At 38.6% G+C, this 14,613-nt stretch overlaps 1 protein-coding gene across 1 annotated transcript; it reads right to left on the bottom strand.

Moving 5' to 3' along the window:
• Positions 1–126: 126 nt before the first annotated feature.
• Positions 127–13,797, bottom strand: LOC144639718 (uncharacterized; the record flags this gene model as incomplete). The annotated part of the gene is made up of 11 exons (XM_078499020.1): positions 127–2,009; positions 3,758–3,931; positions 8,471–8,557; positions 8,715–8,856; positions 9,781–10,066; positions 10,472–10,478; positions 10,556–10,691; positions 11,194–11,411; positions 12,336–12,455; positions 12,912–13,202; positions 13,630–13,797. Coding segments are annotated over 11 exons (1,728 nt in total), but the record flags the coding sequence as incomplete, so codon positions are not given.
• Positions 13,798–14,613: the final 816 nt, after the last annotated feature.

The following is a 14,613-nucleotide window of genomic DNA, read 5'->3' as shown; positions in this document are numbered from 1 at the left end:
CCTTGCAAAACTCACTTATTGCACAAGAAACGGTCAGGTTTGAACAGAAATCCTGTCTCTAAGAAGCATAAGTAAATAGCCTCAGCCATCCGAGAGATCGTTTTGTGGGAAGAAAACCACGCGAGATTTTGTCTAAGACATGGCAAATTTAATTTAGCTTCATTAAATCAAAGCATCCGACACACTATCGAATATCATATCCCAAAAGGCTAAAATTAAAACGGTTAATCTTTATTATATTTATTAATTCCCAAGAACTGTCACTTTAAAAAAGTCTAAAATAGCCCATCTTGTAAAAGACCTATTCGTTCTCTGTTTCACTCAAAAGAGAGTTTCCTACTCCATTACTTGGTAATGGAAATAACTCTCGACCAATAATAGTTATCAAAATACTAATTTTAGAAATCTTTATATTACAAAATATATTATATAATACTTTGTTTCTAGAATAAGTTTCCCAAGCTTTGAATGTTTGTTTTCTCTTCAGCTACACCGTATTGGAGAGTTAATCTTTACCCCGCAGGTCAATAACAGCTAAAACTTAGTTAATTGATAGTCGTTTGACGTAAAAACTTGACGTGGTAACACTTGCTGTGCGCGCCAACCAAAACAGGATTAGCTGGTTTGACGAGCTGGCGACACTGTAATTTGATTGGTTGATGTCAAGACAAGATTCCTTCATGAAAAATTCTTCGGGACAGCCCTGGCTGCTTGTCCTTGAAAAGTGGTCTTGAAAACAAGCGGTAATACTCCAAATTGAAAAGTTTCTCCGCGGCCAAATTAGTTCCGATAAAGAGAAATAGGTTAAAATTAGCTGTACATTGGGTGACAATAGAGAATGTGTGTCTAATATTATTATGAACATAGCAAAAAAACAAAAGGTATTCGTTCTTGAAACAAACATAAGTTTCACGTTACAAGCAAAATAGCACCTGATGGCGTTGTTATGGCTATTTTTTTTTTTTCTCAAGCCGACAAACTTGTTTGGTGTTTAGGCTGAAGGTTCACTACCTACTAGTTCTTCCTACAAATTAGATTGTTTTCAAGGACGGAAGCGCCAGGACTAAGCAACACCTTTTAGCTATTGCAGACTGTGGTGTCAGCTCTTTAAAAGCCTTTTCGTCCCGTCCAGTCTCAATGAAAAGAGTGTTAAGCTTATCGTAGTTAATATTAGCAGTGTTCCTAAAAATGGACTTGTCTAGACCGAGATTAGAAATCATGACTATTGGACAGCGTACGAACAGATACTAAGGTTATGATTCTCAGCACGAAAAGAAAGGAAAAAACCCTAATGTCTTCGTTCTTGAGAAATTTCTGGAAACCCTCAAGTAAACCTTTTTTGTCCAGTTCGTTCAACCAATCAACGTGTGGCGTTCGAAAACATTCCTCACTCTTTTTTTCACGAAGTTCCTTTTTTGCTCATAACTACTCATGATAAAAGGTTCAGTAAAACCCAGCCCTCTTTTTGCCAAAGCTCAGCTATAAAACGAAAGGTCCGTCAACGCTTAATTAAAGGGGGTGTAGGAGGGATAGCTTAGTGCGGTAGATTTCGGGGGTAGAGGCAAGGACTAGAATCTACTGGAAGGATCGATCACCTTGGGGGATATTTTACAAAGCCTTTATCTTTCAAAGTTTTCTTAATCGTAGGTTTTGATCGAAGGCGATTTTTTTCACTGGCAATAGACTTGAGGGGATTAAACAAGAAATCCTCGGTGTTTACACCACGAGAAAGTAAACGGACCCTCCTTGAGAGGAAACAACTACAGAAAGTCCTGGACTTTTCCAAAAGCACTAATTATCAGTTAACAGTGGTCAAGTGGAAGTTGAGTTCATCTTGGGAGACGCGTTTAACAGCATGTAGCGAAATCATGGCTCCCTTAAGCTTAGCCTAAGAAGATTACGCTCAGAGGTCACGTATAGCTGAAATCCTCGATCACTTCTAGTAGCTTGTGCACATTGTCCTGTAAGACCTGCATGTCGCTTTCCAAAGTCTGTAACACGGATAACAACTGCAAGAGAACAAATATAACCCAGTGTTAATGCCATACCGCCAACAAACGAGCCTTTTTCTTTCGGCATACTGCGCACGCAGCTAAAATTAGCTACATTGCGAGAAACAGCGCGGTTAAGGTTAAGGGGTTGTAAATGGTCAGCATTATAACAACATGTGTGTACGTGAGATAATGGAGCTAAAAAATTATCCAGTAAAGCCCAGAATCATGCAGAATATCAGCTCTGAAGAACGGAAAGGCTTTACGACATTTTTGAGTAGAAACGTGTTTAAGTAATATATCAAACACGAGAGGCAGTGTTTCATCAGGTATCCAAACACCGAGAAGAGAGTTGAAAATACGACGCGCAGCGGAGTATTTTTGACGAAATTCGAGGTGTTTGGATAGCCGATGAAACACTGTCTCGAGTGTTTGATATATCTTCTCAATCGAAAGGAAAACTACGGAGTAAACGGAGAAATAAAATCGTAAAAATCTATGCTAATTAAGATCGGGTTTCCAAACCACCGTCACGGTTATAATTTTCTTTGTTTTAACTTGATGAATTATTAATGAGTTTGAGAAGGTCGATTTCACAGTTCACACCGCAAAATGTAACTACTGATAAAATTGCACCACGTTCGAAGACAAAATAAACTGACGTGGTGTGAATCCACGATATAATTAATGAACGTGTATTCTTTACATCCGATCTTCGTTATCTGTTACAAGCAAAATGTCTGCGGCTCTATCCGAGCTCTTCCGGCCTTTTCAAACAATTAACTTTTATAAAGACTCTTTATTACTTTCAAAGAGCATTAGCGTTGTTCAAAAACAGCAACAAAATTGACGTATTACATGCCCAAACTCGTTTGGATAGAGTTTCGTTGTTTGTGTGTTTTTAGCTAGAGCATAGTTAGTAACTATGGCTAGAGGCAATTAGTTATTTAGAGGTTCTAGAAGGCCTCTTTGTTTTCTTGTTATATACACTACACATACTTAATCCCTCAGAACCTCACCACCGTAAATACGCTGTATAGTTGAATTAAAACGAAAACAAAGCTTTCTTTGTTAAATGCAAAGTCGCTTCGCTGAGTGTGACACCTTTCAAGGTTTTAATCCAGAAGTAGCTAGAAGTTAGATTCTTCTGTTTTTTTGTTTTTTTGAGACTTGGTGAGTATGACATTCGCTCTAACATGTTAGTGATATGACCCTAAGAACGACAGCTTAGCGGCCAAAGTAAGCTTGTTTATATACAGATAAGAAAGCCTTTTTACAGTTTTTGGCACTGTTAATTTGACCAAGTCACAATCTTACATTTATATCTGGTGTGTTTTGTGGATTTTCGAGTTTAAACCACGTATCTGGCAAAGTAAAAAGAAAATGGAAAAGATGGAAAAGCACCATTTGAAGTGCTATTTCCAATAATTAACTGAGCCCATGGTGGTCGGATCTTGGTCAGCATAGTTCCATGACGTAATCACATTGTTACTACACTAAAGCTAGGTCCGCAATGCGTACTTTCGTGTGAATGGTAGTTTAGTATTAGAACAACGTGACAAAAAAACAAAAACTTCACTTGCCGCGAAATACGCAAACACGATCTCGTGCTTAAATGAAAACAAAATTAACTAAACTAGGGACAATATAAATTTAAATTGAGTTTCGGATGGATTTCTAAGAAATGTTAACAGTTTGCTCGTCACTTACTATAGACAGCTCATGCAGCTAGCATGAATATGACCAATCACTTGCAAAACCCTTACCTGTTTTTGACTGGCATTTTTTAGCTTCTCTATGCTGTTTATTTCTCGCCGTTTAAGCTTGGGAATTCTTTTCTTAACATCAGGGAAGTGTTTGTCACAAATCTCCGTCAGTTCTTCTCCGTAATGCTGTAGTTTATCCATACTGTCCTGTATAAGCGTTACAGCCTCTGTTATCTACATAGAAATAATAACAAAGACAAAAATTAAAACACATGAAGAATGTACAGCTTAATAAACAGTACAATCTGAAAGTACTGTTCAGTAGCTTTCATTTGAATGGTAACACGTTAGGGTTTCATCCACAAACGTTTAAGTTAAAACTACATGACACAGCATAACAAACAGTAGCACATGAACGACCTGCTCAACAGCTTTCATTTGAATAGTAACGCACTTGGGTTCATCCAGACTTAAAAGTTAGAACCACCGTGTACAGCATACAAAACAGTACCACATGGAAGTATTACTTAATAGCTTTCATTGGAATGGTCTCACACTAGAGTTTCATCCAGACTTAAAAGTTAAAACCACCTTGTACACAACCATGAACAGTACCACGTGAAAGTACTACTTAATAGCTTTTATTTAAATGGTCACACTAGTTTTCTAACACTGTTAAAGTACACCATTAAAAAGAACAGTTATAGTCTTTAAAAACGCGCAGTAAGAGCTTAGATAGATCGAACTATATACCCCACGACCAAAATCTATCGGCTGACGAAAATCTGCTTCAACACAGATTTCATCCGATCAGTTTGATTTCACAAAGAAACCGACCTGTTGAACACTGATGAACGCATAATGGACTCTAAATCGGTCTTTATTTAAATAGTAGCCTATCTCCAAAGCAAATAGTCTGACAAATTCTCAAATTCTCCCAACAGCTACGGCAATAAAGATCAAGAGACGCGTAAGGAGATTTTAATGTTGACATCACGGATAAATGATTAAGGCTCTTGACACAAACATTTGGACGCTTGAAATGAAGCAATCATAACCTCTACGCAACACAACGAACGTAGATGCCTGAGAAAGAGTAACGAATCAATCTTTGCAAAGGGCGAGTTTTCCGTGATTCTTCTCAGCTCGAAACTGAGAACTTGATATCCCGTCCAAATCTTCGTCAATGCTAATTCTCCGGATCTCAAGGACAACCTATTGTTCCAATTTCTCTACTATTTAAGGATAAATCTTTTAAAATCGGAGTAAAATCCTTGGCAAATCCCCTATTCGCGAAGATTCCCTATCTGCGTTTGCGATTTATTGTCAGTCTTGAACAAACCTCTCGACAGAAAAGTCTCGCATAAAATCATGAGAGTTTGGATGAGTTTTGTTCATTCAAGGTTTTGGTCCCTCAAACCAGATCATAGAACATTCCCACCCATGTTGAAAACATTTTAGATGTATCAAATACAAAACCAAAGAAGACGGATTATAAACAGTACGTCAGATAGTCGACGCCCAGATTACTCTACAGAATTATGTTTTCTTGGGAAAGAAATCAAATTATATGCCTCCGCCATGTTGACGTACAATGTACAATTGTACTTCAAAAGTTCTACAAATAAAGCAAACTATCCAAGAACTTGCCAGAGATCAGATTTACTCTACCTTCCAACGCAAGTCGGTACTTGGTTTTGCAGTATTTTTTCAGAATTTTTTGTGCCATTTGAAAAACACGCTCAGTTCAGCAATAAAGATTTCATAAACAAGCCCCAGAGTACAAAAGTTTTGACGCAGATATCACGGAAAATTCCTGATATAAAGAACGTGTTAAAAGAAGGATTAAGCGGTTTAGGTTCTGATTAAAAATAAAACTCATAACATAAAACAAAAACATTATTCTCTTTCGAAACAAGGACGTGTTTCAGCAAAACGACTATAAATAATCACGAAAAACTGTACATTGTTTCACCAAAATCGCTAATCTCCACAAACCAAATGTAAGGTGGTCTATCGCCGCTGTGTCTACATGTACTTCGCTATCGGTGGCAACGCACAAAATGACTTGTTTTGATTGAGTTTTACTATAAACGCCGCTGTTGGATTGAAACTATGTTTGATAAGCCTGAGCCAAAGTAGGTTAATAGTAGCCGAGAGTTTGACCTCTCTGTCTCGTTCGGCCTGAAGCTCTCGCAAACTCTCGTGGATTTTTGTCAACTCTCAGTTAAGGCTTATCGAATATGAATCAATTCATATTTTAGTGAGAGACCACGAGGGTTTCGTTTGCGCATTGAGTAATTTTTGTCAACTATCATCCTTGTTTAGCCACGAACAAATCACAGTTAATAAGAGTTCAATTTTCGTCAACTCTCGGAGACACTCAATCCCTTTTAGCCCGTGAATTACAAGCGGGAATTCGTTATACCCCAATTCGTTATTTACGAGGAAATGTCCGGTCAACTTCCTGAAAAATAGCCGTTACCACGTTTGTTTGTTACGTGAAACCGGGCTTGTAATGTAAGCGGAGCTTTTTACGTATAACTGAAACATTAACAAACAGTTGTTAACGAAAATTTCACTAATTAATTAAAGGGGCTATACTGCGGTATCCTGAGTGACAATCAAGACGACGCTAATGTTTGTTGTTGACCTATGTATAGCGCAAGTTTTATCTGACCAATAGCGCTTATAAAATCACAACTGTAATCGGGTTATGTGGAAAGTGACATGCAAGCGAGGCACCTGCGTCACTGTGTGAGTGCAACGACCTTGATACCTAGTTCGCTCGTCATTTTAAACAAAAGAACTGTGATAACATTTGAGCTGAGTCTATCAACAGACAGGATTAGCACAAAAATCCCGGCAATACAATAGGTGCTAAATGACTTCCAAGTGCACCCGATTTAAAACTGACGTGTAGTTTTCCCACACACGTCGCTGTAAGCGCGGAGCTGTTATCAAATATAAGTAGTGGCGCCGATGCCTTTAGCTTGTTTTCTTATTGGAAATGCGCCACAATCTGGACAAATAAACCCCATACAATGGTCAGAGAGTATTTAAAGACACTATCCCAGGCTGTCAGTAGCATCACTTTCTCTTTAGTATACAGTAAAAACCCGCGTGTAAGAACCTAGGAATTTAAGAACCTTCTGGCAGAAATTTGCTTTTATAATACCCCAAAATATAAGAACCTGTTTAGCCAAACAAATTCCTACAGGTTCTTATATGTAGGGTTTAACTATAAATTTAATTTGTATATTTTTTTACCAAAAACCAGAAAGGTGATGTTACTGGGGTATATACAGTATGTTGTTGGACTTTTGGCAACATGGGTGCATTAATAAATATTTATAATGAAGAACAGACCAGATTTTATACTATTTTCTGATAATCAACAACAATGTCTACTCTGTAGAAATTAAGAACCTGATTAAGAACTTGCTTAGCCTAAACTGTCAATAAGTACCCCATAATACAAGAACCTGTTTTGCTAAACTCTGAAAAAAGTGGGTTCTTACACGCGGGTTTTTACTGTAGCGAAATTCCGATTCCTCGAACCTTTAATTTTTCGAAACACGGATTTAACCAGATTTTTGAACAGCCAAAATTCACATTTGTGTCGCAGGAAACCTAAAAATAATTGTCTATTTTTATTAAAAATTGCTATATTAGAGCACTGAAATTATTAACGAACATCTTTGGCTGCAGATGGCTCGGATGGAAATGGATTGCAACTTGAAAAAGTTAGGCTAACGTTTTCAAGTTGTTTCCATGCGTCTTTAAAAAAATCGATATTTATAGCCGTAGCTTGCAAAGATAATGTTTTTTATGGAATTAGTTGCCTACCACTAATTTCCCAACAGTTTTGACCAAAAATCTGTGAAATCTCCGTGATGTAGCTCCTTTAACCTTGAGTGACTTACAAGAATGCAAGTCAGCACGTTCGTAATTCATCTTTCATCTCGCCGTTTTTGAAGTGCATTTAGAAAAAAAAGGGCAATATTCTTGACATCGATTTAAGTTGAGTTCTAAAGCCCCAGTCAGGTCACTTGTACGAAAGAATTGAAAACTTTGACAAGATCAATCATTGCATGACCTTTTCGCCAGAATCCTTCCAAGGTTAAGCGGCTACATGCTGGACCTAATCTCCAGAACTAACCGCTGTGTAAAACCGGATTACACTATCCAGGTTTTATCAGAGGCTTTCTGATTGGTCTGATTGGGCAAGAGCGTGAGAAAATTATTTTACGATAACAAGCTGTCACGTGTTCATTAGGATTTTTTAATCCTTTTAAACGGTCTCAAGAGATGATTCAATGAGCGCATCAAAACCGTCTTTTCTTTCTAAAGAAACTTTTGTAGCTATTTCTTGTTTGTTGTTAACATGAGGTATTCTCTAACCAAGCAAAATTTAACGTTCCAGTATAAAAAAAGAGAAAGTACGCTCTTAAGATAAGCAATTGCAAGAGAACAAGTCCAGACATAAGTTCAGAACAAGGTCAGTTTAAGCCCAGCCATTTGCTAGAAGACAGATTTGTGCAAAAAACTTATTAATAGCTTTCGTAAGAAGCATAAAGCGGCGCTTATAGAATCTGAAAGTAAACCGCAATCTTCTTTCGAACACAAAGGTCGTTAATAAAGGTGACAAAATACAACGACCAAACACGCGAAAAAGTATGTTCGTTAGCTCGAGCTCATATCGCCTCTACATTACACGCACAGAGACAAAAAGGCCAAAATACTTTTTCTGCGCGCCGTTAATTCATTTACCTTTTCTGTAGAAGCTTGCGAGAGCTCCGACGAGAGAGAAATTTCTTTGTTTTCTTCGTTTGATAGTAGCGTCATTCGCTTCTGCGTCTGCAAGAAAAACACAAACTAAGTTTGTTTTTATAAATCTCTTGGCCTGTGTACAGCCGATCCGCTCCGCGACTTTTTTGAGCGGGGAAGGACGGCTGTACACAGGCTATAAATCTCTCTGTAGTCTGCCTGATGCATTAATGTTCAGTTAAATTACCTGTTCTTTGAGCTCGTTAACAAGCTTGTCTTTCTCTGCTTTGAACTTTCGCACCTCGGCGTCACTGCCAGCTGTGGGGGATAACTCGAGTAAAGCGATGTTTGCGTCTTTCTCCGAGATCGTGGCAAGTAGCGCGTTTTGCCTGAAAAGGTTTAAAAATATAACGTGGTTTTAAGACTTCATATCAAAAAAGGGTGCACTGTTAGTTATAGCAACGTAAACTTGAAACTGAACAAAAATAAAACGGACTTTGAGAACGTCTGAGTAAAAGTTTGAGATTTGCAGTCTAGCGCTCCTTTCACTAGCCAACGCTGATATGCACAGCAAGACGACTTCTGTAAAATAATGAGTCGATGTTGAACTTGCTTGAAACGGGGAATTGTTTGAGGATTGAAGTAAAGACAGCATCTGTGTCCTGATAATTAGGTGCTAGGCCACTACCGGAAAGGTCGGAAAGGGGAAAAGTTACAAACATTGAACTAAAACACAGCGAAGAGGGCTCTAACTTATTTGGTATACTCTACACCATGTAATCCACCCCAAACTGTCCTCGTCGGAAGAAACACTTTGAACTAATAGTTTCAGGTTCGTTAATTGATGTATTAAAGAGGCTTTGCCACGGATTTTAACACAGATTTTTGAACAGCCAAAATATATATTTGTGTCGTAGGAAACTTAAAATAATGTTCCATTTTTATTAAAAATTGCTATATTAGAGCACTGAAACTGTTAACAAGCGTCTTTGGCTGCGGATGGCTCGAATGGCTAGGATGGAAGTGGATTGCAACTTGAAAAGTTAAGGCTTTACTTTTCAAGTTGTTTCCGCAGTTCTTCAAAAAAAAAAATCGTTATTTATAGCCGTAGCTTGATTTTTACCCGCAAATTAAGGTTATATCTTCCTTTAGATATTCAAAGATAATGTTTTTCCGTGGGTTAAGTTGCCTACCACTAATGTCAGAACAGTTTAGACCAAAATCTGCGAAATCCTAATAATTATCGAAATAGTAGCTTAAAACTAGACACAAAGAAAATTTACAAGCGGCAAGTAGACAAAAACCATCGTTACCTCATTTCTAGTAACTGTTCTATCATTCCGTGTCTTTCAGACTTGTAGTACGACATGATAATATCGTTTTCGTTTAAAGCGAGGACCAATGACGCGTTCTTGGTGTTGGTGACAGCGGTCTCTATTCGGACTCTTTCAATTTCCGCCTCCATGTCCTCCACACGATGTGTCGCTGTCTCGGCGTTGTGAGCCTGTTGAGCCAGCAGTTCTTCCCGTTCAGCGGCGATGGATACGCTTTCAGTGAGGGCTTCTTCCAAGACTGCAATGCGCTCGTCTTTTTTTGTAACTCACTCTGTTGGACAATAAAAGGCAAAAGGTAAAATGTGCGTCGAGGTCAAGTGGCCCATACCGCCGGAGCTTATCCCAGTTTCTGTAGCATTAAGCAACTAGGAGTATTTCTACTCCTTCCTGGATGGGATGCTTGTCCATTGCAGGATTGCCCCCAGCATTGATTCGCCGGCACTATGAGAGTAAAATGTTTTGCCCAAGAACACAACACAGTGACCCCGGCCAGGGCTCGAACCCGGACCGCTCGATCCGGTCCGGCGCACTAACCATTAGGCCACTGCGCTTCTGGGGTGATAGAGTGAAATGTCGGTTGGTTTAAACTGATCACTGTGTTCCCAGGTTCCTTTCATTTATTAGCCTTCTATCGTTGTTGAATATCAATGGGAGGGGGGAAGTCACGCACGGTCAGTCTGAAAGATGCACAATTTAGGCAAATGGCTACAAATCGAATTGTTTCCGAAAAAGTTTATACAGGTTATCTTATTACCTGGAAATATTCAGTTGTCTCATCATTCTGATCCTCCGATTTCTTGACTTCATTCAATAGCTGAGCTTGTCTTTCTCTCTCTAGTTGTTGATTTCTCTTAACACCAACCAACTTCTTGCTCTGCTCTCTAAGCTGCCTGAAAACAAATCATCAACACTGTGAGAAATGGCAAATAATTTCACAAAAGAGATTTTATGCACATAAGTGGCATTTTCAAATTTCCTCACTTTTCGTTTCAACTCGGTTTTACTAAAACAAATAACGACCGTTGAAGCGAATGACCGAATGGACAGACGAACGAATGAATGAACAAACGAACGAATGACCGACCGACCGACCGAATGGATAGACGGACGAACGAACGAACGAATGAACAAACGACCGACCGACCGACCGACCGACCGAATGGACAGACGAACGAACGAACGAACATACGAACGAGCGAGCGACCGAAGGACATACGAACAAACGAATGGACAAACGAACGAACGACCTACCAACCGAATGGGCAGACGAACGAACGAACGAAGGAATAATAAACGAACGAGCGAGCGACTGAGCGCCCGAAAGGGCAAACAGAGAACCGAACGAACAAAAAAAACTAGCGAACAAACAAACTAACAAACGGTTTAACTCACTTTTCAAGCTCGTCAATTTTATGATCTTTAACTTCACAATCATCTGCCATCTGTTGGAGTTTCCAATTCTGTTCTTTCAGCTCTTCTTGTAGTTTCTTCACCTCGCCCTCTTTGCTTCTAAGCTCTGTTTGTTGCTTTCTGATGTCCTTTTCCAGCTTGGAGATTTCAAGTCTTTTACTGGTCAGATCAGATGACACATGTTCTTCCTTGCTACTCTTCTGAAGATTAAAAAACGTAAAGGCAAGTTTCTTATTAGTTTGTTTTTTATTGTGTTTTGTTTGTACTGAACTAGCTATTTATTATCAATTTGAAGCCGATTAAAGTTTTCAAATTAACCGCCCTGGCTAATTTGGAAAGCTGAACGGGCACACATTTTAATGGCTTTTTGTTTGGAAGACTCGCGTGTTAAATCATTCAACATTTTACGCTAACACAAGCCTTCCATACATTTTCTTTGCTTAATTTGACAGCGGAAACCCTTCTTTAGCCCTTTTTGCTCCGACGAAGGGAGTCGTTTAATCTGCGTGCCGAATCTCCTATTTTTTTTGGTTTTCGCGTAAACCAAAGGCAATAGCCCAGGGGGGGTACTCCGGCTTGTAAATGACGGGGATGATCGAATGGAGGCAAAACTCAGGACCCAAAAAAATCCCTAAGTCTACCGACATTACCCCAAAAAATCCCTGGACCAAAAATAACCCCCCAAAAATCCCTTGTCAAATTACCCCTAAATTGCCAGGAGAAGCAATAACATAACACAAAGAACGCTTGTTTTGTTTATTCATCATACCATAAAAACGCCAAGGCCGCGCCAAGGCACTTTAGTTCGTTTTTAATACCCAAAAAAATCCCCTATCTAAATCAAGTCACCCAAAAAAATACTTGCCAAATTTTCCAACCCAAAAAAATCCCGGAATCGAAAATTTCAACCCTCAAAAAATCCTTCGATCATCCCCGTCATTTAACTCTCGCCCGGGAGTTGGGTTGAGGGAGTGGGACAACTGACAGTTCAGGCAAAGGAGATAGGAGGCAGGCCAGCAGTTCTGGCTGTATACTACATGTTTGAGTTGCAACGTGATTCTGGACTGCAGGATGTTTCGCACAGCTACACATCAGACACTACAGTTTTCAAATAACAAACAAACCTGTTCTATTTGTTCCTCGAGCCGTTTTACTGTTTCTTGAGAGGACGCCAGTTTAACGGTTTTGTCTTGTAACGATGTCTTCAACGACGTAATCTGTTGCTCTAGGCTAGCAATATCTTCCTATAGGGGGAAAATAAGTAAAATAACGCACTGATATTAGTACCCGATATAAACGTTATTTCTCTCTTCTGTGTAGAAACAGGAAATATTTGGAATTGGTTTCTAGGCTAGTACATGTATGTCGACATAAAGTAAAGTAAAATAAAGTAAAGTAAAACTTTATTTACACTGGGTGGCCCATTTAGCTCTAAGGATGGTCTCCATAGGGACCCTGCATTTTAATTAAATTACATTAAAGAATTTTCATGAACTATTTACATTTAAAAAGCCTAATAAAAATACAATAAAACGACACGCCAAAAATTTAAGGTAAAGGTTATTTTAATCTCCCATAAGCAGATACCTCTTCTAAGCAGACACTTTTTCAGCTCCTAAGGGTGTCTGCTTACAAGAGGTTTGACTGTATCAGGAGTGAAAAGTTTAAAGTTTAGGACTAGCAGAGGTAACCACACATACATCTTTGTCAGCAAGTTGCTCTCTCAGAGACAGGGACAGAGAGGCCACCCTCGCTTCCAGCTTGTCATGAGCTCGTTTGACGCTGTTGACTTCCTCTTCACTCTCTGCTCCATCACGCTGCCTTCGACCCTGTAACATCTCTATATGTCTGTCCTTGTCTCGGACTGTCGCCTCCAGATTGGAGATGGTACTAGATGAGCCAGCATATTCAGCCTTTAGAGAAATCAGTTGAGCTTTGATGGTTGAAATGGAGGAATCTTTCTCTTGCAGATCTCTCTCAAGACATTCACACTGGTTAAAAAAGAAAAAAAGAAAGGCAAAACACTAAGTAACAGAGCTAGAGAAGACACATAGGCAAGTATATGACCGTCATCATCATCATTATCACTTTATTTACCATCGGAATTGAAGAGAAGCTCGATAGTTAATAATTTTATTTTTGACCATTTCAACACTACGCACAGTACAATGGGCAAAGACCAGACATTAACACCGGGAACTCCGTGACCTACTCTTTACGATTACCTCCCCTGCTGACTGCGACACGGGAGATGCAGGAGACGGGGCCTACGGTTTATCGTCCTTATCTGAGAAAATCTAGAATATCTTACCATTTGCAGATATTCTCCTCAGTTATTTTAAGACCCTGAGTGTTGGTCTGGTCTGGTACTCGAATCTGAGAATGGTATTCTGCTGCTTTCTTCTAACCTTGCCTTACCTTTTGTTTAAGACTGGTAATCTGCCTTTCTTTGGTACTAAGTACACTCTGTAGGTTCTCCACAGCGAATGAATTCTCGGAGTGTTCTGAAGATACCGAGAGTAGTTTCTTCTCCTTCTGTTTTAAAAGATCTTCTCTCTCATCTAGTCGACTGCGCAAAGATCCCAGCTGCCATAAAACAAAAACAGATTCAATAGGTTAAGGCACCATAAAGAATAAACTTTTGAATTCCTCTAAGGCTTGGAGTAAAATAGAAATTTAAATACTTGGCAGATATGGAAAATTACATAGCTTCAACCGCAGTTACAGTAAAACTGGTCTTTTTGCCTCCTATAAATTATCAGAAGTGAAATTTCACAATTAAAATAAATGAAGAGAATCACTTGATTTTCTTAACTTTAAATTATTTTAATTTCCCATTGTGATTGAGAGGTAATTTTCTCTTCAAGTTCTCCAGATTAAGCAAGATATTTCTTGTGAAACATTTTGGAAATGAAATGTCTGTATGTGAATTACAGTTGAAGGCCGTTATTTCGAACCGTCAGGGGAAACAAAAAATAGTTCGAAATAGCGGGAGTTCGAAATAGCCGATAGTAAATGGCTGAAGGGCAAATCCAAGGGAAACGGGTTTTAGTTCGAATTAACGGAATTAGCAAGGTTCAACTGTATTTGCAAGTAACAATCATAACATAACATAACTTTATTATTTCTATAGCGCAAAATCCATGCATATATGATCTAATGCGCTTTACATAAATAGTTATCATTATAGTATATCAACAATAATGTACTTATAAAAAAATAATAATTCATATATATAAATACCTATAAGAAACCGATGTAATTGAAATCGCTTAAAGACTTAAATAAAAAAAAGATTAAAGCCCCCAATACACATTTCGCCCCTGTCTATCTTATATAAAAATCTATGTTAAAAACACTACAAACACAAATTATATGCCAATTTAAAAAATGAGTAACAAG

Source organism: Oculina patagonica, unplaced genomic scaffold, assembly GCF_052425735.1.
Source record: "Oculina patagonica isolate OP01 unplaced genomic scaffold, crgOcupat unplaced122, whole genome shotgun sequence".
NCBI classification, from domain to species: Eukaryota; Metazoa; Cnidaria; class Anthozoa; order Scleractinia; family Oculinidae; genus Oculina; species Oculina patagonica.
The sequence above is the reverse complement of the archived record's forward strand: the minus strand, read 5'-3'. Positions and strand labels throughout refer to the sequence as shown.